General features: G+C 38.1%; 1 protein-coding gene across 1 annotated transcript in view; it reads left to right on the plus strand.

The window, feature by feature from the left end:
- Positions 1-26,046, plus strand: part of MRC1 (mannose receptor C-type 1) — a 127,388-nt gene that overhangs the window by 4,888 nt on the left and 96,454 nt on the right. The window contains 2 exon segments of the mRNA XM_036759851.1: positions 11,344-11,745; positions 19,846-20,019. Coding sequence (XP_036615746.1) covers positions 11,344-11,745; positions 19,846-20,019 — 576 coding nt within the window.

Genomic DNA, 26,046 nt, shown 5'->3' on the forward strand with positions numbered 1-26,046 from the left:
AACAAAATAAAAAACCTAAGCACATTTCATACACGCATGAACAGGACTGACCTTAGTATAATTGTGAAGTTGGCAGTATTTTTCTTGGTATCCCCATTCTCTTCCTTCCATGTAGTTTTCCCTCCTCCATGATGACCCTCTTCACCCACCCACCCCCTACTTTCATGTATCCCTGTCATCCTACTCTCAACCCCTCAGCAAAACATCTGTGCATGCTGATTGACTGAAAGATGCTTAGTATGAATGAACTTCAGGCAATGTATTAATCACTTCATCTAGGCTTCTGCATTTTAAGCCTTTTCTGTCTTTCCTGTCTAATTTGGGTTCTCCTAACCTTAGTCATTTCCTTTGCTTCAAGACTTCCAGATACTTATTTTTTTGCTTCGTAATTATTTTAGCTAGTAGTTAATCATACTTACATTCTGTAGCCTCCCCCTTTTGGATATGCTAAGACAATGGTTCTCAAACTTTTTTCTCTGAACCCCTTTATATACTTAAAATCAGTGATCATCTTCCTCCAAAGGATTTTTGTTTATAGGGGTTATGTCTATAAATATTTGTGGTACTATATTAATAGTTAAAACATCTTAGTATTATGATGAAAATAGTTTTGCCATTATGGACCTCCTGAAAGAATCTCGTGGACCCCTATGTGGCTCTAGACCACATTGACAACTTGTGTTTTAGAACATATTTCTTGTACCTCCTATGTTATTTCTGTCTCTATAGGTAACTCAAACTTCTAGCAATAAAACATGTTTTGTAATGGAGCTTCTCCATGAATAGAAGTATTGACATAGTATATACAATAAATTATACAAGTCCCCCTCCTCATAAACGTTCCATGGCTTACCATTGAGTAAAAAACCAAATTGCATAGCCTAGCAGTCAAAACCCTTTATAATTTGACCTTTATGTTTCCAAGATAAATCACTTCTTTATATGTGAGAGGTACTCCCTCACCTTAACTCATAGATTTTATAGTTTTGTATAATTAGGGCACTGTGTGATGTAGTGAAAAGAATATAGGACTTGGAGTTAGTTGGTTTAAAGCCCACCTTCAATGCTCAAATTCAGCTATATGAATGTAGACAAATCATTTAACTTCCCTTGGCCTTGGTTTCTTTGTCTGCAAAATGAAATTAGCAATACTTCTAAACTACAGCTTTCTGTTCATTCATCTTCATGCTTCTAAAGCTTTCCCTGATGCCATTCAGCTTTTCTTCTCTCTTCTAGTCCATAAATTCCTCCCAAAATTCTATTGCAAAGCATCCCTCTTCTTTATACTCCCTTTCTTGGACAGCTGACTCTTGCAAGGGTCTGTGGCTCCTATTTAGCCTAAGCCACCCCATTCCAGTATTTTTATGTCTTTCTAATTACGTGCCACAAATGAGTCAGCTTTTTTCATTTCTTGAAGCTTCCTCTGATTTTTTTTTCCTTCTTAAGTGGCAGAGGATTCTTCATGAAGTAGATTCCAGGAAAGCTCTCATAATTAAAAAGCAGAGGGTGGCTGCCTGTTGCATTTCATAACATTGCCATGGTCTATACCCTTAGAGGAGTCCCATGAGACCCTGCATATAGATTTCTATATCCTAGGCAAGGTTTGAAAATTGCCATTTTTCTTGGATAACTAGGCATAAGAAGTCTTGAACCCATAATGATGCAAATACTTCCATAATGTGGAAAGCAGATTTTTCTGGCATTTGCGGAATTACCATATGTTACAATTGGATCATAGATTAAGAGCTAGGGGAGTCTTCAGAGGGCATCTTGTCTGACATGCTCATTTAACAGATGGGAAAACAGCCTTAGAGAAGGGAAATGCCTTGTCTAAGGTCACAGTGAGTTAGTGGCAGTCAGACTCAGAATCAGGTCTTCTGGGCTCCAAGTCTAATATTCTTCCTCCTACTCTATGCTTTCATGTTTAAAATAGCCACATATTCAGAGGGAAACTTGCTGTGATCTCCCAGTCTACATCCACTCTGCACAGATTATACTATATGGACCTTACTTTCTTCTCCCAGCAATGGATTACACAGTCATTGTATGAATTCTAAAGAGACAGTATTAATTAAGCCCCACGATTTCCCAAATACTATGCTTGAGATGGTGATACAAATGCAGAAGAAAGAGAGGTCCTGGCTTTAAGGAGTTTGTACCAATTATGTTATTATACCAGTGTTAAACATTTGCTTCTTGACTTCCAAAGTGGACCAAGAGATCCTATGATGCCCTTTTTCATCAAATTCCTGGGCCATCTCCAGTCATCCTGATGAATGTTTGGCCACTGGACCCAGATGGCTCTGGAGGAGAAAGTGAGGCTGGTGACCTTGCACAGCCCTCCCTCGCTCAAATCAAAGTCAACTACAAGTCATGTCATCATTTCCCTGATGTCATGCTCCTCTTTGAAAATGAAGGACAAACACAATCTATGAGATTATCCTCCAAAGTCCCCACCCCCAAGTTGCATAGGTTCAAACAGGAACCAACCTGAGGGATGTGATCTGGAGGGAATCAATGGAAACTGGTGGGCAGGCAGAACAGTGCTGGGATTGCTATGATTGTCTGGTTCAGGGTTTTATTATCTGGTGATAATGGGGAAAAATAGGGAATGAGTTGGTGCAGTGGATAGAATGTTGGGCCCAAAGTCAGGAAGACTCATCTTCCTGAGTTCAAATATGACCTCAGACTAGCTGTCTGACCCTGGGCAAGTCACTTATCCCTGTTTGCCTCAGTTTCCTCATCTGTAAAATGAGCTGTAGAAGGAAATGGTGAACCACTCCAGTATTTTTACCAAGAAAATACCAAATGGGGTCACAAAGAGTCAGACAAGACTGAACAATAGCAAGAAAGGGAACATGTTAATTAGACAATTGTGGGTCATATCCCTTAAGTGTTCTAACTCATGACTTTATATTCTTCTCTTCAGCTATTTAAGAAAATGTTATCTGCTTAATACTAGGACAGTAAACAGATGGCTGATCTCAAAGTCTTGAAGGCCTGTGTTCAAGTCTTCCCTCTGACACATACTGGCTATGTATCCTTGGGCAAGTCATTCACCCCTTTCAGTGCCTTAGACAACTCTAAGACTTTAAATTAAAGGGAACATGAAGATTTGCACTGATAGAAGAAATTCTTCACCAGACATTCCTTAGGCTGATGAAATCATAGATCTGGGACGAGAGAGAGAGAGAGAGAGAGAGAGAGAGAGAGAGAGAGAGAGAGAGAGAGAGAATTAATTATTAGGTTCTTAAAATTCTGCTTAAGAGACTCCTCAGGAGGCAGCTAGGTGGTACAGTGAGTAGAGCACTGGCCCTGGAGTCAGGAGGACCTGAGTTCAAATTCGGCTTCAGACACTTGGCACATTTACTAGCTGCGTGACCTTAGGCAAATCACTTAACCCCAGTTGCCTTGCCTTCCCCCCTCCAAAAAAAAGGAGACTCCTCGGTTACATCTCTAACCCCTGAAAAATTAAATGCATCTCTTTGATTTTCTCTTTTGCACATAGCAAAGAGTTATTAATGTCATGATTACTTTGCAATTAGTACAGGTGGTGTCTTAGAAGCAGCTATGGTGTCTTAGAAAGATTTTGGAGCCAAAGGACCTGGGTTCAAATCTTGGTCATGCAACTTACTGGCTCTGTCATCTTGAATCTGTGACCTTGACTTTTCTTCTCTTGGCCTCAGATTTCTCCTCAGTAAAATGAAGGGGCTTGGTGACCCCTCCATCATACCAGCTCTGAATCTGTGATCCAAACACAAATATGGACTGTTATTTTCAAAGAACAATTAGGTCAAGCCTGTGTTCCTTAATAGTTGTAACAACAGCAAATATTGTCTTTTTTTTTAACGCCTAAGAAAGTTAAATCCATTTTTCAGGAAAAAGAGATGTTAAATTGTAAGCATTACTTGTTGAAATTTACAAAAGTAGAGCTGCTTTGATTGACAGTAGGAGTACACTATGTGAATTTCCCACCATTTGTGATAACTACACATTTATTATGAATAAGAATTTAATGGGCTGGCAAAGGATTACAGATCGCGTCTTCCATAAATATGGGATTTGCCATGCTAGAAGCCCAAAAGGTGAATGAACGATATAAATATAGATGAGGTAAGTGTGGAACCAAATTTGCATTCAAAGTAATCATTTCCAGATCATCCTTTTATAGGGATAGGGACTGATCCTGTGATTGCCTTGGTATAGGGGACTTCCAGGTTAGAAAATCCCCTCCACCAATGTCAGTTGTCACCTATAGTTACTTATAAATTGTTATTCTACGTGTTTTAAATTAGAAAAAAATTTGTTTGTAAAGTGCTATGTCTGTAATGACTAAATTGCGTAATAACTGTGTGTCCTTAAGTTAGTTCTCTGGGTGTCAGCTTCCTCATGGAGAAGGTAAGGGGGTTGTACCAAATTATATTCAAAATCCCACCTGCCTGGCACATAATAGACACTTAACCTTCACTTTAGCCTTCCTGATAATGTTCATGTCACCATCTGATTTTCTAGCTCCATTTTATGACCCTGCCCCCCCACTCACTTTATATTACTTTATATACTCGACCTTTTTCAAATCTAAGGCACCAGAGAACCACTTGCTTATCCCATTGGCCTTTTAAGACACTTTCCCCTTTTCTTCCCTATTGGGACCATTCACAATTATGCCTCTCTTCTTTTCTGAGCTGTCTTTATTTTAGAGTTTTTGATTTTTCTTTAGAATAGCTAAAATTTTGTTTTTCTAAATTTTAGGGAATGTGCCTGGCATTCACAAGCCTATTTTGTTTTTTTGTATTTTTTTGTCTGGCCCAGGGAGAACTTGTCTTTCTCCTTGTCCCAAGGAGATTCCCTTGGAGTGCCCCTGTAGGGCACCCATTCATCTGTATCTATATGAGGCTTAAGAGATATAGAGGCAAGTCCTGAGCTGGTCAGACTAATGGAGGAGGTGGTGGTCACTAATAAGAGCTGACCTTGGGCTCACCTGATATTGAGGCAGATAAGTGGCATAAAGGATAGAGCCCTAGACTTGGAGTTGAGTTCAAATCTGGCCTCAGTTGCTTACTAGCTGTGTGATTCTCTCTCTGCCTTAGTTTCCACATCTGTAAAATATGGATACTAATGACACCTACCTCCTGAGGTTGTTGTAAAGATAAAATGAAATAATATTTGTGAAATTCTTTGTAAATCTTAAACTACGGAAATAATAACTATGATTATTTTGTTTTGGAGTGTGCTTTTGAAGCCCCACATTTATCTAGCAATAAAATTCAAATCTAGATAACAGACAGAAAACTTACACACACCTCCAAAGTAGCCATGACTGGCCAGCTCTTTCTCTCAGCAGGGAGTCATTTGTCACCACAATGATTATTTCATTCAAAGTGCCAATAGCATGTTCCCTCTCCCCTGCTGGTGCTTGTGAAATTGTTGTATTCTTCTATGAAGACCTACTTCCTCCTCCTCATACCCTGATAAGTCAAGGTATGACCCAAACTGCCTTTCATTTAGTTACTTTGTGTTTATTCTCCTTATATTTATTGTGTATACATGCACTTCCATACGTTTTTGTCTCTCTCATTAGGATGCGCATGGCTGGAGAGGAGCTTTGCTTCACTCTTTGCATTTTTATCATTGGGGAGAATTCCTTCTGTTGCCTTAATAACAGTAATAACACTTTATGTTTCATTTGAGCTTCACAGCAATGGGGCGTAGGCTTTAGAGAAATGCTAGTTGCTTCTCCTCGATGGAAAGAACCTCATACCTGCTGAATAACACTAATGGTTCCAAGCTCCTCCTTGTCCCTTCTCTTCTATGTGTTAAATTTTTCTGCTTGCTAACCTCCTAAACCAGATTTTAATTCCCTTCTCTAGGAAATTTTTATTTCCTTTTTTCCCCCTGAAATAATTTCTTCCATCCTACATAAGATCTTTTGATCTCTCCTAATGAACTGGAACACGGAAAGACATCCCTCAAAAGCTCCTCATCCAGTGAGGCCAGCTTGCTTTTAACCCAAACATGGTGGCCTATTTCTTGCAGTAAGAATACAAGTGGCACAATCCCTTCTGGCCACTGGGGAGAATTCCTTCTATTTACCTAATAACAATAACACTTTAATATTTGCAAAGGAATTGACATATATTATCCCATTTGTGCCTTCCAACAACTCCGAGAAGTAGATACAACTGGTATCCGTGTTTGTACAGTTAGCAAGTATTAGATCTGAATCTGTTATCTTCCAAACTCTGGTCCAACCCTATCAATGCTGCCATTGCTTGGACCCCCTGATAAAGTTCTTAGTGTTATCACCTGATAACTTCTGCTGCTAATTCCTTTGTTACACTACCTGGTCACCGTGTGTGTTCACTGTTATTATAAAGGCCCCAGTCCATTCCCTTTACACATGGTCTGATTTTACTGTGGTGTGGACAAACAATAATTCACAGCTATCTGTTCAGGCTGCCCCAAACCTCTGACTCTTAAGTAAACAGCAGACAGGTGCAAGTGTGAATTGAGCAATCACGTCCTGTTCTCTGGGCCAGCTCTAATCAAAATTGTGAAGAGGACAAAGTGTCCTTAACTTCCTCTTTTTTCTCTCTTTCTGCCCTTCCTGAGGAGCTCACTCCTCCCATTTTAGGCACTAGGTAATCCTTCCTGTGTCTTTCCATCCCTTTGTCTGTTGAGCTGGTCTTGGGGGCTGAGCCAGGTAAGGTGCAAGCGAGGGAGAGGGCACTCATGTGAGGAAGTCCAGAATTCAATCTGGAAAACCAGGGAGGAGCAGGAAATTACTGTGGGTTTAAGCTGGCAAGAGGTTCAGAGTCCATCGAGCACTGTAGGAATCTATTGAGCAAGTAAGTAGGAATCTGACTGAGGGTCAGGCATCCATGCTACCAAGTAGGGCAAGAAGTCAGGGTCTGTAAAAGAGCATAGGGCAGTAGCAGCAAGGATGGAATTTGACATGGGAAAAAAATTTCCTTCTGTGGCCAAAGCTCTTTATGTATTTTCTGTCTAAGGCCAGAGCTAGTGTCAGAATGTGTAAAGCAGATGTGTCTAGTTGGATTAAAGGAGCAAAGGGCAAACAGCCAAGTTTCTCATAATTTTTCCTTTAAAGTGTGCTTTGGAAAGAGTTGCTGCCCTTCTTGGTGTGATTTTAATATATTAATGGATCAAAACGTTTTTTTAGTAGATGGAGTTTCTAGTTTTGGAAGAGAAAAAAAATAGGAGAAAATAGAATTTCACAGCAGAAATACATAATATGGTTAACTTAGCTACAATTCTTCTGTTCTGCTAAACGAAGGATGCCTATTTCTGTGTGATCATTTCTCCCTTAAATGAGTTACCCTACAAGTGTTTACTTTTATCTGTTTTTATTTATTCAATTGTCCAAGGTCATTTGGGGTCACTTAAACCCTGCCTCAATTTCCCTGTTTATAAAATGGGAATAATAATGATATCACTTACCTTTCAAGGTAGTTATGAGGATAAAACAAGATAATTTTTGTAAAGCATTTTGTAAGCCTCAAAGCGCTATATAAAATGCTAGCTATTATTATAAGCACTGTATTAAGCACTTAGGCCATAAAGGGAGGGCAGCTAGGTAAAGAACACTGGCCCTGGAGCCAGGAAGTCTCATCTTACTAAAGTTCAAATCTGACACATCCTAGCTGTGTGACCCTGGGCAAGTCACTTAACCCTGTTTTGCCTCGGTTTCTTTATCTGTAAAATGAACGGCAGAAGGAAATGGCAAACCGCTCCAGTATCTTTGCCAAGAAATCCCCATATGGGAGCATGAAGAGATGGACATGATTGAAAGGACTGAACAAAAGCAACAAAAACCTAACGCGGTGCTTTACGCCCAGTAGATGTTTAATCGATGTGTGCTGTCAAAGTGATCTTCCTTAAGTGTCAATCTAACTATGTGACTCTCCTACTCAATTAACTCCCTGATAAAATATATACTTTTCCATTCGGCTTGAAAGTCCTTCACAGCTGGCCTTCTCATTGTTTCTCACACGCGGGACTTTCTCTCCTGTGTCTGCGCATTTGGATTGGCCGTCAGTCATGCCTGGAAAGCCGGTCCTCCGACCTGCAGCCCCAACAATCCCTCACTTCCTTCAAGACACGGCTCAAAACCTACATCCTTTCCTGATCCCCACAGCTGCTAGTGCCCTATGTCCCAAATTACTTCGGATTTGTTTCGTGTTATTTTCTACACGCTTGTATCCAGAGGCGGCCAGGTAGTGTAGTGCAAAGAATGTTAGACCCGAGTCCAAAATCCACCTCAGACACTTACTAGTTCTATGATACTGAACAAATTCTCTCAGTCTCCGTTTCCTCCTCTGCAAAATGGGTATAGTGTCCACCTCCCAAGGTGGAGGTAGTATTTAAAATCTGAAAGGGGCTCACACTTTATAAGGTACAAATTCAGTCTAAATAGGACACACCGTAAGATCTCATTGTTTCTGTTACTTTCTCCTTACATCTGGAAAACTTGAAAGGGGCACACCCCAAAGATGGAGGAGACCTAGGTATGGGAGTTATTATTATTATTAGTGCTATAGTGGTACTACTACTACTGTTACTACTGCTACCACCACTACCACTTATAATAATAAATATTATTAAATCATTAATATTTAATGTAATAAGTCATTACTATATAAGTGTACCAACTATATATAACCTACTATTAGTAACATAGGAGCAATGATTATATTATCAGTAACTCAAAAAATAGATGATGTTAAAATAATAATTAATATTAATTATATAATAATATAATTGATTTCTCCTCCTCCTCCTCCTTTTCCTCCTTCTTCTTGGTGGTGGTGGTGGCGATAGTAGTAGTTGTGGTTGTAACCTCTTACCTCCCTGATAGAATGTAAGCTCCTAGGGAGTGGGGACTTTTTTGTCTTTATATCTCAAGCATTTAGCACAGTATCTGGCACGTGGGAGATGCTTGAATGCATTCTTATTAATAATAATAGCTCCCAACTACCTCTATGATATTATTAATTTTATAAATATGTATAGTGCTTCAAGGTTTGCAAAACTCTTTATAAATGTTAGCTAACTTCATCCTCACAGTCCTGGGAAGTAGTTACTGTTATCACCCCCAGTTTACAGATGAGGAAACTGAGTCAGGTAACTTAAGTGACTCGGTGAGGATTCCCTAATTAGTATCTGAGGCCAGACTTGAACTTAGGTCTTCCTGACTCCAGGCCCAGCACTCTGTGCACTGTGGTGCTACCTAGCTGCAGTTGATTGATTGATTAATTAATCACCTCTGCCAATGCCCTACTTTACTACCCTCTCTGGGCATGAATAAGAGTGTGACCCTGGGTTTTCAAAAGCCAGGCCAGTAGCTCTGGCAGGCTCTACTAAGCTGCAAAGTTTCTATTTCCTGATGACCGGCTTAGCTAGGTTGGGAGATGATCATGGCCAGGCAGGCTGCTGGGTGATGAATTGTGGGGCTCTACCTGACTTTTGAAGACATAAGTTACAAAGGAGTTATGAGCTGATTTAGTGAGGAAAGTTGATACTCCAGTGGAATCACAGTTTGTGGGGATGTGAGGGTAAGGGTTGAAGTCATCACCTGACTGAGAGTTGAGTCTGGGAGAGAGGAAGAGCAGAAAAGAGAAGAAGCGTAAAATTATATTCTGCCAGTCCATAAGTATTTGTTATGTATCAGGCACAGTGCCAAGCACCAAGGATACAAAGAAAGGCAAAAACACAAACAATGGAGTGAAATACAACCAGAAATCTTAAAAAAATAAAACAACCAAATTAAGATCTGTGATCACATGAATCAAAATTAAAATATGGATGACTCAATCGACAGCTTTTCCGGGAACACATCTATTATATCTGAGAAGGGTTAGCATCTTCTCAAAGTTTTCTCAAGGCTTTTAAATGAAGGAAAGGCAACAGTTTAATAAATGATTAATTATTTAACAGAGATACTTCATTTATATCCTTTTGATAAAAGATGAAAAAAGGGCTTCCTTACAGTTCTCTTGGACTTTGATGAAACAAAGCAATAATTTACTATTCAACTAGCATTTGTTAGGTGATTAATATTTGCAAGGCCCTTTACTCAGTGGCAAAGCATTTTATTACATCTATTATTTCATTTGAGCTATGCACAACAACTCTGTGGGCTAAGTATTATAGGGATAACTATCTCTAATTTGTAGATGAGGAATCTAGGCTCAGAGAAGGTAACTGATTTTTCCCAGGGTCACACAGAAAGAAGAACCGCAGTTAACACCAAGTCCAGTACTTTTTCCACTAATGATAACAGTACCTAGCATTTACATAGCACATTAAGGTTTGCAAAGCACTTTACAAATATTCCTCAAAACAACCCCGGGAAATAGATTTTGTTGTTACTGTGCCCATTTTACAGTTGAGGAAACTCAGGCAGACAGATTAAATGACTTATCTTGAATCATGCAGCTGATAAGATTCGAGATGGGATTTGACCTTGGGTCTTTCTAAGTCCAATCTGATGCTCTATTCACTGTGGTGCCTAGCTACTTATGCTATACTGTGTCTTAATGACTTAAAAGAATGCAACTGCCCAACAGGCCTGACCAACTCTTGTACAATCCTTTATTTCTCGGTGACTTAGTTCAAACAACAACATATCTGTTGCTAAGGATTTCAGAAACATTCTGCTGTCCCAATAGCTGGTATTGTAACAACTTTGTCAATCTAGGTGGCTTGACCAATTCTTGATAAGTGTCTGATCTGTGATCACCCATCTTTGAGAGTGGGCAGAACTATTTTGTTCTGAGAACTTGTCCAACGTGGGGAGGGTTCTGTGCTTTATTAGGCCATTTAAGACCACACAGCCAAGAGGACGAACTGATAGAGTGCTGGTCCTAAGTTTAAATCCTGACTCAGATACTTGATAGTTGTGTGACTCTGGGAGAGTCACTGACTGTGTCAGTTTCAACTGTAAAATGGTATAATGATCGCACTTTCCTCCTAGGGTTGTTGTGGGGATAAAATGAGATGATATTTGTAAGGTGTTTTGCAAATCTTCAGGCACTACATAAATGTGATGATGACAATGATGATTATTATCTGAATTGGTCCCTTCCAATTCTGAATTTGTTGGTGGGAGACCAGCAGACAAACTGCCTTCTCTACTCCACTCAGTGATTTCATTGTCAACTCATTAGTACCTTCCTTCCTTTCTTTTTCCCTAATGATGATAAGACTTCCAGAAAATTGAAAGAGATCACTTCTTCTGGGAAGGGTTGAGAACCTCCAGCTTAACATATTTTTCTTGTCAACTTTACCAAACTAAGTGCAAGTTTTGATTGTTTTGTTTTCCAGACACCAAACAATTTTTAATCTACAATGACGATCACAAGCGTTGTGTGAATGTAGTGAGTGCCAGTGCTGTTCAAACAGCCCCGTGCAACCAGGAGAGTGAGTCACAAAAATTTCGATGGGTGTCCAAAACCCAGGTGATGAGCGTTGCACTTAAATTATGCTTGGGAGTGTCCTCCAAGAACGATTGGGTTCCAGTCACTCTTTTCCCCTGTGACTCGAAAAATGACCTTCAGAAATGGGAATGCAAAAATGACACCCTTTTTGGAATCATGGGAGAAGATTTATATTTTAACTATGGAAATAAGCAAGAAAAGAATATTATGCTTTACAAGGGATCGGGGCTGTGGAGCAGATGGAAAGTCCATGGAACTGGTGATGACTTATGCTCTCGAGGGTATGAAGGTAAGGTGCTGAATTTATTTCAATTTGCCTGCTTACTTATAGAGCAGAAAAAGTGCTGTCCCTGGAATCACAAGTCCTGGGTTCAAATTCTTGCTCTGCAACTTACTACCTATGGGCATCGAACTTGGCTGTCCTGGGCATCAGCTCCTTTGTCTATAAAATAAGGGGCTGAACTAGAAAGTCTATGAGGCCCCTCCCAATTCTAGAGTTGTGATACAGTATGAACCTGTGATTTTTTTTAATTTGTTCAATCAAAAGCTAGTTTCTCATCATTAATTGAAACAAAAAACATTTGGCTTTCTTGGAGCATGTGTTCATTCTTTTAAATACAGTACTACATTATAAGGACATCATGGAGTAATTGAGAGAAATCCAGCCTCAGAGTCTGGAAGACTTGAAATTGAGTCCTGTCTCTCATACAACTTTACTGGGAGACCCTGGACAGGTGACTTACTCTGTCAATGTCCTGCCCTCCCAGTAATTCTCAACATGCATAAGTTGCAAAACAGTTGTTCACCTTCATCGATAGAGTGAGTTTGCACATTGGGAGTTCCCTATATTAATGAAATTACAGATCTAGACAAAAAAATTTATAGGATGAATTATTAAGATTTGTACTTACTTAATCAATCATTACTACTATACAAAGCAACACTAATGAGGCTGTGGAACTCTAATTGCCCCACACAGGAAAGAAGAATACTCTGTCTATCAGTCACCAATAGAGATTTGAGAGTCTATACTTCCTCATCCAGACAATGATGGAATTGGAGAGAGTCTTTTGACTGCTGAACTGAAAGTCTCAGTGGCTTATTTTGAAATCCCCCTCACTGTTTTTTTAAGAAAATTTGTTCTGTTTCTGAAAGTAGAAGTTATTTATAAAATTACCTGACCTTAACAAGTTTTGGGGAGTCTTCAATTGACTTCCATTTACAGCATTGTCTTGGGTATCTTTGTTCATTTTTGTTTGATTGACTTTTGGCCTTTTGGTGGTGGTATACACAGATAGGATTTGGTCCTTGCCCACAAGGAGATTGCAATCAAGTGGAAGAGGTGAGGCAAGTAACTCTAGCACAAGAGAGGTTAAGCTTAAGTGTTATAAGGATTCAGGAGAGAGGGAGAGGGAGATGGAAAAAAGAGAGATATAGGCATAGAAAGAGAGGTGGGGATAATCTCTTGTTATGAAGATAAATGAAGTTTTCGTTTGAGTTGGGTTCTGAAGGAAATAGGATTTTTGATAGATGGAAATAGAACAAATTAATAAGACAATAAGAAAATTCCCTATATCAATGCAGATCAGCACCTTTATAGACTTGGAGAATTGCCTAGATTCCTAAGAGTTTAAGTGACTTGCCTAGGGTCACATGGGCAGTTTATATCACAGGCAACGCTTCAAACCAGGTTTTTCTGGCTCCCTAAAGAGTTCTCTATCCATTAGGCAATGTCTGGCTCATATTATTCTTCCTCCTCCTCCTCCTTCTGCTCCTCCTCCTCCTCCTACCACCACTACTACTCCTGCTGCTGCTGCTGCTCCTACATTCTAATACGACTACTGCTACTGCTGCTACTTTCCACCACCACAACTGCTGCTGCTGCTATTTTCTACTACTACTACTACTACTACTACTACTACTACTGCTGCTGCTGCTGCTGCTGCTGCTACTTTCTACTACTACTACTGCTGCTGCTGCTGCTGCTGCTACTTTCTACTACTACTACTACTACTGCTGCTGCTGCTACTTTCTACTACTACTACTACTACTACTACTGCTGCTGCTGCTGCTGCTACTTTCTACTACTACTACTGCTGCTGCTGCTGCTGCTACTTTCTACTACTACTACTACTACTACTACTGCTGCTGCTGCTGCTGCTTCTACTTTCTGCTACTACTACTGCTACTTTCCACTACTACTACTGCTATTTTATACTGCTGCTGCTACTTTCTACTACTGCTGTTGCTGTTAATTTCCACTACTGCTTCCACTACCGCTGCTGCTTTCTACTACTACTACTGCTGCTGTTTTCTACTACTGTTACTACCCTCTATTACCATTGCTGCTACTGCTGCTGCTACTGATTCTATTCTCTACTGCTACTGCTGCTGCTACTTTCTACAGCTGCTACTCATCTTCCTCTCTACTTCTACTACTTCTACTGCTACTGCTGCTGCTGTTGCTGCTGCTACTTCTACTACTACGCCTTCTACTACTAGTATTACTTCTACTGCTACTCTGTATTACTACTCCTACTGCTACTACTACTCTCTACTATTGCTGCTGCCACTGCTACTACTACCACTATGATAATAACTTACATTTATACAGAACTTTAAGATTTGCAAAGCACTGCATATATGTTATCTGATTTGATCCTCATAATAACCCTGTGAGTTAGAGAAGGGAACTAAGACTGGCAGAATAACTTACTCTCACAAGCTATTATGTGTCCAAAGCAAGCTTCAAATATAGATCTTCCTGATTCCAAGTCCATTGCTTTATTCCCTATGCCCAAATATAGATCTTCCTGATTCCAAGTCCATTGCTTTATTCCCTATGCCCAAATATAGATCTTCCTGATTCCAAGTCCATTGCTTTATTCCCTATGCCATGTAGGTGCTTCATTATAAGCAGAGGAAATAGTTTGAACAAAAGCATTGAGATGGGAAAATGGTTCATTCAGGTATACTTAAAAGCTACTGAATAGTCCAGTTTGGCTAGCACATAGAGTACATGAAGAAAATAGTGAGAAGTAAGACTGGAAGGAAGGAATGAGAGGAATGTGCTCTTATTGTATGGATAATGTAGCCCAGAGATTAGCCTTGGGTTCACCTTAGCCAAAGTTATTTTGTTGGGTGGCTGGATGGAAATGGCAGGACCTGAAACAATGAATGTAGAAAAGTTAATTTTCTAGCATTTCTGTCTCTTCTAGGCAGACAATATTAAATTCCCACAGGAAAGTTAGGAGATCATGATCTTTGTCTTTGCTTTCTTATCCCATTATACATTTCAATACAGGATATTTATCCATTGCAGGGTGTGCTTGAGAACAACTTTAGGGTCAGAGAAGTTAGACTCATTTATCTTTGGCAGTTTGATATTTCATGACTCTTTGGTACAAAGAATGACTGATTAAAAATTTTGGGTGGTGTGAATATAAATTCCTTGAAGGCAGGGGCTGGTTTTCATTTTGACCATCCTAAACTGAATGCTTAATTGGATAGAGGTGAACAACTAGGTGAGATTTCATGAGAGGAGAATCAGAGTTAGGACTGAAACATTGAAGAGTTTGTTTTCTCCTACTTATTTTCAGTGAAGGATACGCAAAGGATCGCATAAGATACAAAACTGGAAACTACCTCACTAGTAATTGTAACAGTTCTTGTGTTTTATATATGTAGGAACTAAGGCCCTGACAGGTTGAGTGAATTGCCTAAAATCACACACATAAAGTGAGTGGTAAAGTTGAGTTTGGAATCTGGGTTCTCGAATTCCAAAGGAGAAAGTATTTATTTTGCTAAAAGGATCATAAACAATGAAGTAATTTCAATACCAAATGTATATGCAAAAAATTCCATATCATCCAAATTCATAAAGGAAAAATTAAATGAGTTACAGGGGGAAGTAGACTATAAAACTATACTAATGGGGCACCTCAATTTATTCTTCTCAGAACTAGATAAACACAATGACAAAATAAATAAGAAAGAAATTAAGTAGATAAATAGAATTTTAGAAACGTTAGATATACTAAGCCTCTGAAGATAAACAAGTGGGAATAGAAATGGTTAAAGGAAGTATACAATTTTTTAGCTGCTCATAGCACCATCACAAAATTGTCTATGTCTTAGGGCACAAACACCTCACAAACAGATGCAGAAAAACAGAAATATAACATGTACCCGTTTCAGACCATAATGCAATAAAAGTTGCATTCAGTAAAGGGCCTTGAAAGCATAGATTAAAAATTAATTGGAAATGAAATAATCTAATCCTAAAGACTGAATGGGTCAAAGAACACACCATATAAACAATAACTAATTTCATTAAAGATAATGACAATTATGAGCTAACGTACCAAACTTTGTGGGATGCAGTCAAAGCAGCACTTAGGTGAAAATGTATATCTCTAAATACTTGCATCAGTAAAAGAGGAAAGAAGCAGATTAATTCATTGGGTGTGCAACTTAAAAAAACCCAACAAGTTAAAAATCCCTGATTACTCACTAAAAAAGAAATCCTAAAAATCAAGAGAGACACTAATCAAATTGAATTTAAAAAACAAAAAAAACATTGAACCAAGAAAACCAGGAGCTGCTTTTATGAAAAAAACATATTAAATAGATAAACTATTGGTTAGTTAGATTTTAAAAAAGAAAGAAGAAAACCAAATTAACAGTATCAATGAAATGAATGAAGATGAAATTAAACCAATTATTAGGAAATAATAATAAAACTGAAATGGATGAATACTTATAAAATATGAATTACTCAGGTTAGCAGAAAAGGAAATAGAATACTTAGATAATCCTATCTTTGAAAAAGAAATTGGACAAGCCATAAATAATCTCTCCAAGAAAAAATCCCCAAGATCAGATAGATTTACAAGTGAATTCTACCAAATATTTAAAGAACAATTAATTCTAATACTATGTGTTATTTTTAAAAATAGGCAAAGGAGTGCTACCAAATTTCTTCTATGATACAAATATAGTTTTGACACCTAAATCAGAGAGAGAAAAAACAGAAAAAGAAAACTATAGACCAATTTCCCTAATGCATATTGATGCAAAAATTTTAAATAAAATACTATTAAGGAGACTACCACAATATATCACGAATATCATCTATCACCAAATAAGATTTACACCAGGAATGCAGGATTGTTTCAATTTTAGGAAAATGATAAGCCTACTTGACTATCAATAACAAAAACAACAAAAATCATATGATTATATCAATAGAAGAAGAAAAAGCTTTGGACAAAATAGAATACTCATTCCTATTAAAAATCCTGGAAAGCATAGGAATAAATGAAGCTTTTCTTAAAATACATAGTGTCTATCTAAAACCAAGAGCAAACATTATCTGTAATGGAGGTAAACTGATAGCCTTCATGAAAGATCAGAGGTAAAGCAAGAATGTCCATGATCATGTTAACTGGACCAAACCAGCGTCTAATCTGTAGGTGGCCGGAGCTGAACAGAGTAGGCTAGAGACAGGAGAGTCAGGAATCAAACAGAAGTTGAATTTCAAAGTGAAGGAAACAGCTTGCAAGCAAGCAGACTGATCAGACACATGTGCCAGGGACCCACCCCTAGTGGGGAAACCCACTTTACTGGGGCTGAACATTGATTTATATATTTGTGGCTAGACAAAGAGTCAAATAGTGTAGTGTAGCAACGGTGGTGACACACAACAGCACCAGTGAGGCAAGGTTGTCTAGTGACAAGCAGTCTTTTCACAGCCAGACTTCCTGTCTGGGCCTGTTGGTGCTTGCCTGAGCTCAGGGACCATCAGTTCTGTGATCTATTTGCAGCAATGTTCATGCAGAGGACAGGACTGTTGTTATGCCAAGCTCAGGACACAGCTTGCTTGTTGGGCCTTAGCTCAGAAAAACTATATCTCCCAGTATCTTGGCAATCACCATTATTATTCAGTATTGTGCTAGAAATGTTACCTATGAGACAAGAAAGGATAAGTGTAATAGGGAAGTTAGGAAGAGGGGAGGGTTTAGAGGAAAAAATAGTGAATTCTGATTTGGACGTGTTGAATTTAACATGTCTTCAGCACATCCAGTTAGAGACTTCCAAAAGACAATTGGAGGTGTGAGTCTGGAGCTCTGCAGAGAAGATAAGTAGATTTGAGAATCATCAGCATAGAGGTACTAATTGAGTCCACAGGAGCTGAGGAGATAACCAAGAAAAATAACTACTAAACCCTGGGTTTGCAATGTGAAAAATGAAAACTTTCCCTGATCTCAAGGAGCTCACCTCTGGGAGAATGCAACTTCTTTTCTTTTGTGGCAAATAAAAGGAATAGGGAGAGCTAATCAGAAAAAGACTACCCTTAAAACCCTGCCTACTGACAAAAATATTACACAATGATCTGACCAGTTCTACTCAGTTATAAGTGAGAAGTTAGAAGAGAGATATTAGTGCAAACTGCCCCAGACTAGGTTGTTTCAACAATTACCAAACCCTTGTAGTTCCTTTTGCCTCAAACACTTGCTAGCTTGTGTGACTCTGGGCAAGTCATTTGCCCTCTCCAGGCCTCAGTTTCCATGTCTCTAAAATGATGGGATTTGAATCAACGGCCTCAGTCTATGATCCTATGATTCTTTTCATTGAAATATATGGCCATTTTATGTAAGGGACAGGTATATGGCTATAAAATTCTGCATTAAAAATCAGCCTGATCAATTAGTTAATTAATCAATCCATAAGCAACTATTAAAGACCTTTTATGTGCAAGGGAATGGGGAAGAAGATGGAAAAAATGAACCTTCCTGTCTTTAATGAGCTTACACTGTTTCAGGCTCTGTCTAGGGTCTTTGTTCTTCCTTTTACTAGCAAACTGAAAGAAAACAGTATAAATCCATTCTTAGGCTTATTCACTTTGCTCAGGTGATGTCACATTCAATTCTTAGTGTTGAAGTCATGGTGATAGGGACAACATGGATATTTAAAAGCCACAGATAATTTTCAGATATTGTGTTAGCCATTAGTTTAACATTGTGACAATTCTTTTTTAAATTTTTAATTTTTTTTTACCTAAAGCCTTTAAAGTTTAAACCAAAGCCTAATTTATAAGTTTTTGGTGAACCATGAAACGGCAAACTTGATTATCAGACCCTGAATAATTCAGTTGGTTCTATAAAAAACATTTTGTGGTCTAATTAAAAATGATTTTTTCATACTACTATATATATCCTTCAGTTCTAAGATATAGAAAGAAGTGCAAAGGAGTTGAGAGATAAAGTTAAGGTAAAAGATTGAGAGGGAATTCAGCTCCTCCTTCTGAGTATTATTGATATTACACACAAGTACATAATATATATGTAATATGCATACATACATGCAGATGCCTATCTACATAAACCTTTTTTTAGAGACAAGTTATTTGTAAAAAAAAGAACTGTATTGGGGCAGCTAGGTGGCGCAGTCAGTAGAGCACCGGCCCTGGAGTCAGGAGGACCTGGGTTCAAATCCGGCCTCAGACACTTGACACATGTACTAGCTGTGTGACCTTGGGCAAGTCACTTAACCCCAATTGCCCTGCCAAAAAGAAAAAAAAAAAAAAAAAAAAAAAAAAAAAAAGAACTGTACTTAAATGTCTTAAATGATGTACTTAAATGATGATGTTGTCTAGATAGCTTTGTAGTATAGTAGAATAAGCATTAGCTTTGGAGTCAGGGGAACTGAATTCAAATCTCTTCACTGACATTTACTACTACAATCTTAGGCAATTTACTTAACCTCCTTGAGCCTCAGTTTCTTCATCTGCAAAATGAGGTGGTTGAACATAATACCTGGGAATACTCTTTTTCCTCATCTGTACCTTCTGGTTTCTTTTTATTCCTTCTAGTCTGAGCTAATGTCCCACTTTCTGCATGAAACCTTTCCCACCCTCCCTAACCTTAGTGCCTTTTCTCTCCCCTCTCCTTCCCCCCTCCCTCTCCCTCTCCCTCCACCTCTCCCTTTCCCTCTCTCTCTCTCTCTTTCTCTCTCTCTCTCTCTCTCTCTCTCTCTCTCTCTCTCTCTCTCTCTCTCTCTCTCTCTCCCTGTTTTTGTATTCCAATGCTTAGAGCAATGTTGGCACATATTAGGGACTTACTTTAGTACTTGTAACTTAATATCCCTTGAGGTACCTTTCAGCACTATGTTGATGATCCTGGACAAAAGTCACAATAGAAAAGATACACATTTTGGAGGGGTGGAGGGGGAAGGGGAGGTTCATCAGAATGAACAAGGATTCTAAGAGCTTTCTTCATGAGAATCAAGAATGTTTATTGCATGAATGTTTGTTTTAAAGTAAGAATTCTCTCACATTCTCGTTATAAGAACTCTATATCTATATATCCTTCTTAATCTGTTTCCTTAGAAATGTATACGTTGCTGGGGAATTCCAATGGAGCACCATGTGTATTCCCTTTCAAATTTGAAGACAAGTGGTATGCCGACTGTACTTCTGCTGGCAGATCCGACGGCTGGCTCTGGTGTGCGACTACAGATGATTATCAGACAAACAGACTCTATGGGTTCTGTCCACTGAAATGTGAGTATCTGGGTGTGATTATTGAGTCATAATATTTTGAGACATGAGGAAAACAACAATACCTTACATCTGTCTAGTGCTTTTTTGCTTTTCCAAAGTGCATAAATAGCTCTTGTCTCCCCTTATTCCCATAACAACCTTGTGGAAGCATCATTGTTCTCTTTATACAAATGGGAAAACCAAGGCAGCCAGAGGTTAAATGTCTTGCCCAAGGCTATATGAATTGGGTAGAGAAGGAAATGGTAAACCACTCCAGTATCTTTGCCAAGGAAACCCCAAATGGGGTTATGACTGAAATGACCAAACAACATGTGAGTCAGGGGCAAAATTTGCAGTGGAAGCTAGGCTTTCTGATTTCTAGTTCAGCCTTCTTTCTGGAAGATCATGGTGGTATCACCATTATTACAGTATTTTTTCCCCTAAGAGTAGGGGATTCATACATATTCATATATACATACAGCGATGTGTTTGTGTGCGTATATATTTTTCACTCTCCCATTAATTAGAGCCCCTTCTTTAAATGACACTTATTTTGTTTATATTTTGCATTTATTTATTTCTATACATGTTGTATCCTACTAGTGGAAAATAATTTCCTTGAGGACAAGAACCATCTCTCTCTTTGTCTCTCTGTCTCTTTTTGGTCTTTAGATTCCCGCAGCCTAGCACAGTGCCTGTAACATAGAAGGCATTTAATAAATGCTTTTTAACTGATTGAAATTTTTGATATGTGGAGTGGCTTGGTGGGACATTGTGCCACAGTCTCTGTGCAACATCTACGCATAGCTCCTACACATTTCTGCCTTCTGGGGCCAAGTAGAACATTTTTAATTCAACGATGGCTCTTCAGATATCTTAATATTATATATGCCTCCCATGTCTTCCCTTCTCTAGGGTGAACATCGACAATTCCTTCATTTGATTTTCTGGTAGCACAATCTTTAGTCAGCTCACTGTCCCTATTATCCTCTTCTGGGCATGCTCCATTTTGTCTATTTCTCTTATAAAATGTCATGGCTATATTTCGAACATAGCTTAAGTAGATCAGGGTGTGATGACATTATTATGATAGGATTATAGTGATTAGCAAAGAGGACATTAGCCCTCACATGGAACAAAGCACAATGGGGATTTTTCCATACCTAACCTTCGTATATTCCCTGTCAGTCTACGATTTAACTCACTCTCCTGATTTATTTTTATTCTCAAGCATTTTAGAGTAGGGGTGTCAAACACCTGCTGTAACTCCAGAGTTGGGCCAGAGCCAGAATAAAACACAACTGAAAAAATTTAACAAAATAAACAAAAATACACTAGAAGATAAATAATATTAATAGGTGCTTTTTAATAATAATAAACCTGTAGTTTCTATTTGAATTTGACAACACTGATCTTGAGTGATCCAGGGATATATTTGGATAAATTAGATCTCATTAATAAACTTACAATCACTTTCTCATTAATTATCTTGAGCTGTCATTCTAGCTCACCAAATATTAGTTATTTTAATAAAGTGGAGAAAATTCCTTTGCCATTCAGTAATTATTCTTGTTTCTCTATAGTTTAATCAGCATTAAAGTGACTAAATATAGAATTTATTATCAAATGAAGGCAATAATAAAACAAATACATATGCAACTATTTGCAATATTCTGATCGTGCTAAAGTTTATAGCTAGAGTTACATCAAAGTCTCAATATGAACAGTAGGTAATTGTTTTTCATCTGTCTGCAAACTCAGTCTCACACCATTTAATTCATTTAAGATACTGATTATAGTGTCTCAGGAACCTTATTCATGTTTGTTTTCTAGCTATGAGTCAAATTCAATCTCTTTGGAAATTAGCTAGATTCATCCTCTCTCTTTGTCCTCTCTTCAGAAACCATAAGAAGCCATCTTTCCAAAATACATTGTACTTACCAATTACTCAGAAATTCTTCATTTATTATTCAAACTCTCTTTATAATTCTCTTCAATGTATAAATATATTGTTTATGACAGTTCTGATGAAGAAGACATTTCCCATCATCTTCCTCCTCTCTGTATTCTTCAGAGACTCCTCACAGATCCTCAGAAGTTACAGATAAAACCCATACCTTCTCCCTGACTCCATAGGGAGAAACGCTTTATCATAGATATTTTTCTCAGCTGACCTGAAAATTGCCAGCACAAACTGCTTTTCTCAACATTACATTTGGTTTCGGTGCTCTTAAAGAGACAATTGCATTCTCCAAAGTCTCTGTGAGAAAAACGTTAGAAGATGTAAAGCTAGTCTCTACAGACCTTAAGAGATCACAGAGTCTTCATTTACTGTTTAAAAAAATTAAGAGAAATGCAAGTGACTAGTTCAGAGTCACATAGATAGCAAACATCCAAGTCAGAATTTGAATCACTAGACTTCTTATTCTAAAACTTGCTTTTTTCTATTCAACCTATTACTACTGTCACCACTTTTTTTTCTGAACACTGGGCCTCTCTTCATGTAGCCTGGAGACTGCATTAGCTTTTATGGCCACTATTGACATGCTGCATTTTCATTCAAATAGCATGCATAACTCTGGTTTTTTTTTTTACAAGAACTGTCATGCTATCTCTTCTCCAGCTCTTCTGATCTTGTGAAAGTGATTTTTGAACCCAAGTATATAACATTACATCCATCCCTGTCGAATTTCATCTTCTTCAATTCATCCCACTTCTCTCCTTTTTTATTAATCTCATCAGAATCTTTTTGGATCTTGATTCAGTTATTCATCATATTAATTACACTTCACAGTTTTATGTCATCTGTAATAAATCAAGTTTGCCTTCTATAGCTTTGTTTAAGTCATTGGGCTTTACAGCCTCAAAGTCCCTCCCAACTCTTAATCTATGATCCAATATGATTCAAGATGATACAAATGTTCAACAAAACAGGGTCAAGGTCAAGGCGCCTTAGAAGATCCACAAAAGACCTCATCCTATTCCACTAACTTTTCCAGATCATGAATTCTGTAAGTCTACTAAAAAGTTGTCATTGAGAAAGGATTCAGGAAACATTAAAACTGGAGAATGAGAAAAAGGAACTATGATGGTTCCCTTTTTACTCTGTCCCTGTCCTCCAAGCCACCCTTCTTTTGCCACCAAATGTCATCTTCCCCTTCTGTCATCCAAAGTTCTTCTCTCACTTCATACTAACCTGCTGCCTGGACTTTTTATGAGTGGGACAGTTGGTTTCCCACTTTTTGTCCACCCTTCCCAACTTAACCACTTGACTAATTTTCATTTTCCATTTCTTATATTTAATTTCCAATCCTGGAGAATCATTCCTCCATGCTCCCCTACACCTCAAACATTGAGTCAGTTCGTTATCTTTAATTTCATTTTCTATATGACTAAAACCAAACTTTAATAAAAGACTGTGTCTCCCATGCCTGAAATGCATACCTTTCTCATAAAGATCTTTCTTCTTCTAGGCTAAGCATGGAAGACACATTCCCAGAGAAGTCTTCTCTGTCCGACCCCCAAGTTGTGCCCAACCATTAATCTTCCTAGAGAAGACTTTTCTCTGAATCTCTGCTTTCCTTCCACCACACTGTAACTCCAATTTTATTTCTTTATTTCTTTTTATCTCCCACCTCTAACTTGCTTAGAGATCAATTAGTAAATTGCCCTTAGAAAGTATGGTCCAGTACAGTGTAGAAGCAAGAAGTCAAATCAACAAACATTTATTAAGTGCCTACTATATGCATAGGTCATAGTAATGAGAATATACTCAGTATCAGGGCCAAACAAGAAGCATGAAACTGGCTGCATTTGTAGATGCATAATGTGGTGACTTTATGCTTGGATATTTTGTATGATTGCATGTGTATAAAGAAGAATAAATGTGAGAAGCACTTTTATATGAACCAGTTGTTAGAAATGTGCAACAGCTATGTGGCATAGTGGAAAAAAGGAATTTATATGGAGTCAAGGGGCCTAGATTTGAATACTGGTTTTGAATCTTGATATTGCCTTGGGGAAGTCACTAGATCTCTCTCTGGGCCTCATATTTCTCATCTTCAAAATCAAGGGGTTAGATTTTGATTTCTACGGTCCTTTATGGTTCTAAATTATTACCTATGTACATGTTACTTGCTTCTGACTGACAAAGTTCCTGGAAGGCAGGAACTATGTAATATTTCATCTTTGTCTCACAAGTGCCTTACACACAGTAGGCACTTAATCACTATTTGTTGATTCTATTGATTAAACTATCTCTTTTTTTAAATGCATAATTTTTATTACATCAAATTTTAAAAGGTTTTTTTTATACACGCACACAACAAACAAACAAAAAAGAAAAGCAATAAACTGGGGAAACATTACAGCAAACTTCCCTTATTCCTTAAATATGTAGGGAACTGAGCCTCATTTATAAAAATAAGAGCTACTTCCCAATTGAAATTAGAGAAAAAGGAAAAGAACCCTATAATGGTAATCAGGGCAGGATTTTTTTTGCTGTTCTTCTCTTTTGGGATGCTAAGACTATGAAATGCCTTCGATGAGTCTGGCCTTTGTTTGAATAGGGCAGGTAAAGTGGAATCTTTTGTCTTGGAGTGCTTCTCACCACTGGGGCAGTGGAGAGTCATTGATTTATATATGATGTGCTACTGGTGGTTGAGGAGCTTTCCTATACCATGGTTTCCCATACTCTAAATGCTAAGTTGGCCCCAGCCCTCAGGGTCCTGAACAGGGTATATGTGTTGGAAGGTAAGCATTTCACTTTTGAGGGTACACTCATTGAAAGGGTGACAAGACTCTGGGAAAACCATTGAAATAGCTCCCCCAAGCTTTGATAACCCAGATGCTGGTGCTTCTCTGGTAAGTATGTGTTGCTATGGTTAGACTGGTTTATATTATTTGATCTGTTTATAATGTATATTTGTAATTTCTGTTTGTATTTGCCTTGAAGTTCAGGAGGTTGATCTTTTCCCTCTGAACTAAGTGAATGATATATGTATGTTTGATTAAACTGGGATTGTTAACCCCTTAAAGTTACTTTCCTTAGAAAAGCAGATCAAAGAATCTGTGCTGGCAGCCCTTCCTGTGTCCTGTTGTTGTTGGTCTTTCACCCCCAAGACAGCTGCTAGAAACATTGTTGTTACAAACCCATATGCAAAAATATATTTTAGTAGCTTTTGGGGGTGGTGAGGAAATGAAAATTCAGTTGATATCCATCAGTTGGGGGATGGATGAATAAATTGTAGTATATGCTTGGGATGGAATATAATTGTGCTATAAGAAATCATGAAAGATGTGGTTTTAGAAAAAAACCTGGGAAGACATACATGAGAAATGGGGAGAAAATTTATAACTCAAAATCTTGTGGAAATCAATGTTGAAAACTAAAATTGTGCTTTAAAAAAAAAGAATTGTGGGCAAAGAATAAGTTATTTTTTCAACCAGAGGCAAGAAGTTGATGGAAATTCATTTATCCATTAACTCTAGTTAGCTATTAGTGCCTGAGAAACTACCATACGCCATACAGTAAATTGTAATCTACAACAGGCTTTGATTATAAATAACCTGGAAGAGTCAAAAAAGAACCCCATGCTGTAAACCTACTTGAAAAAAGCCTTGACTTCCCCTCCACCAGTTTTTATCACTTTGTATAAAATCTTACCCACAATTAGCTTATCTAGTAAAATTCTGAGTTGAAACTTCAAAAAAATGTTGCTGCTACTATATCCAATGATCTCCTAATTTGACTTTGTTCACTTTGATTAAAATATCTCAAAGGTCTTTTGCCCTGGGCATTTTTTCTGGCAGTTCCTCATGCCTGGAATGTTCACCCTCTTCATCTCAGTCTACTGCCTTCCCTGACATCATTTAAGTCCCAACTAAAATCTAATCTTTTATAGGAAGCATTTCCTAACCACTCTTAATTGCGGTGCCTTCCTTCTCTTAATTATTCCCGATTTCTCTTATACATATTTGCTTGTTTATTGTCTCTCCCATTAGATTCTGAGCTCCTTGTGGGCAGGTGGGCAGGGACTATCTTTTTGC

This window comes from Trichosurus vulpecula, chromosome 5, assembly GCF_011100635.1.
Source record: "Trichosurus vulpecula isolate mTriVul1 chromosome 5, mTriVul1.pri, whole genome shotgun sequence".
NCBI lineage: Eukaryota > Metazoa > Chordata > Mammalia > Diprotodontia > Phalangeridae > Trichosurus > Trichosurus vulpecula.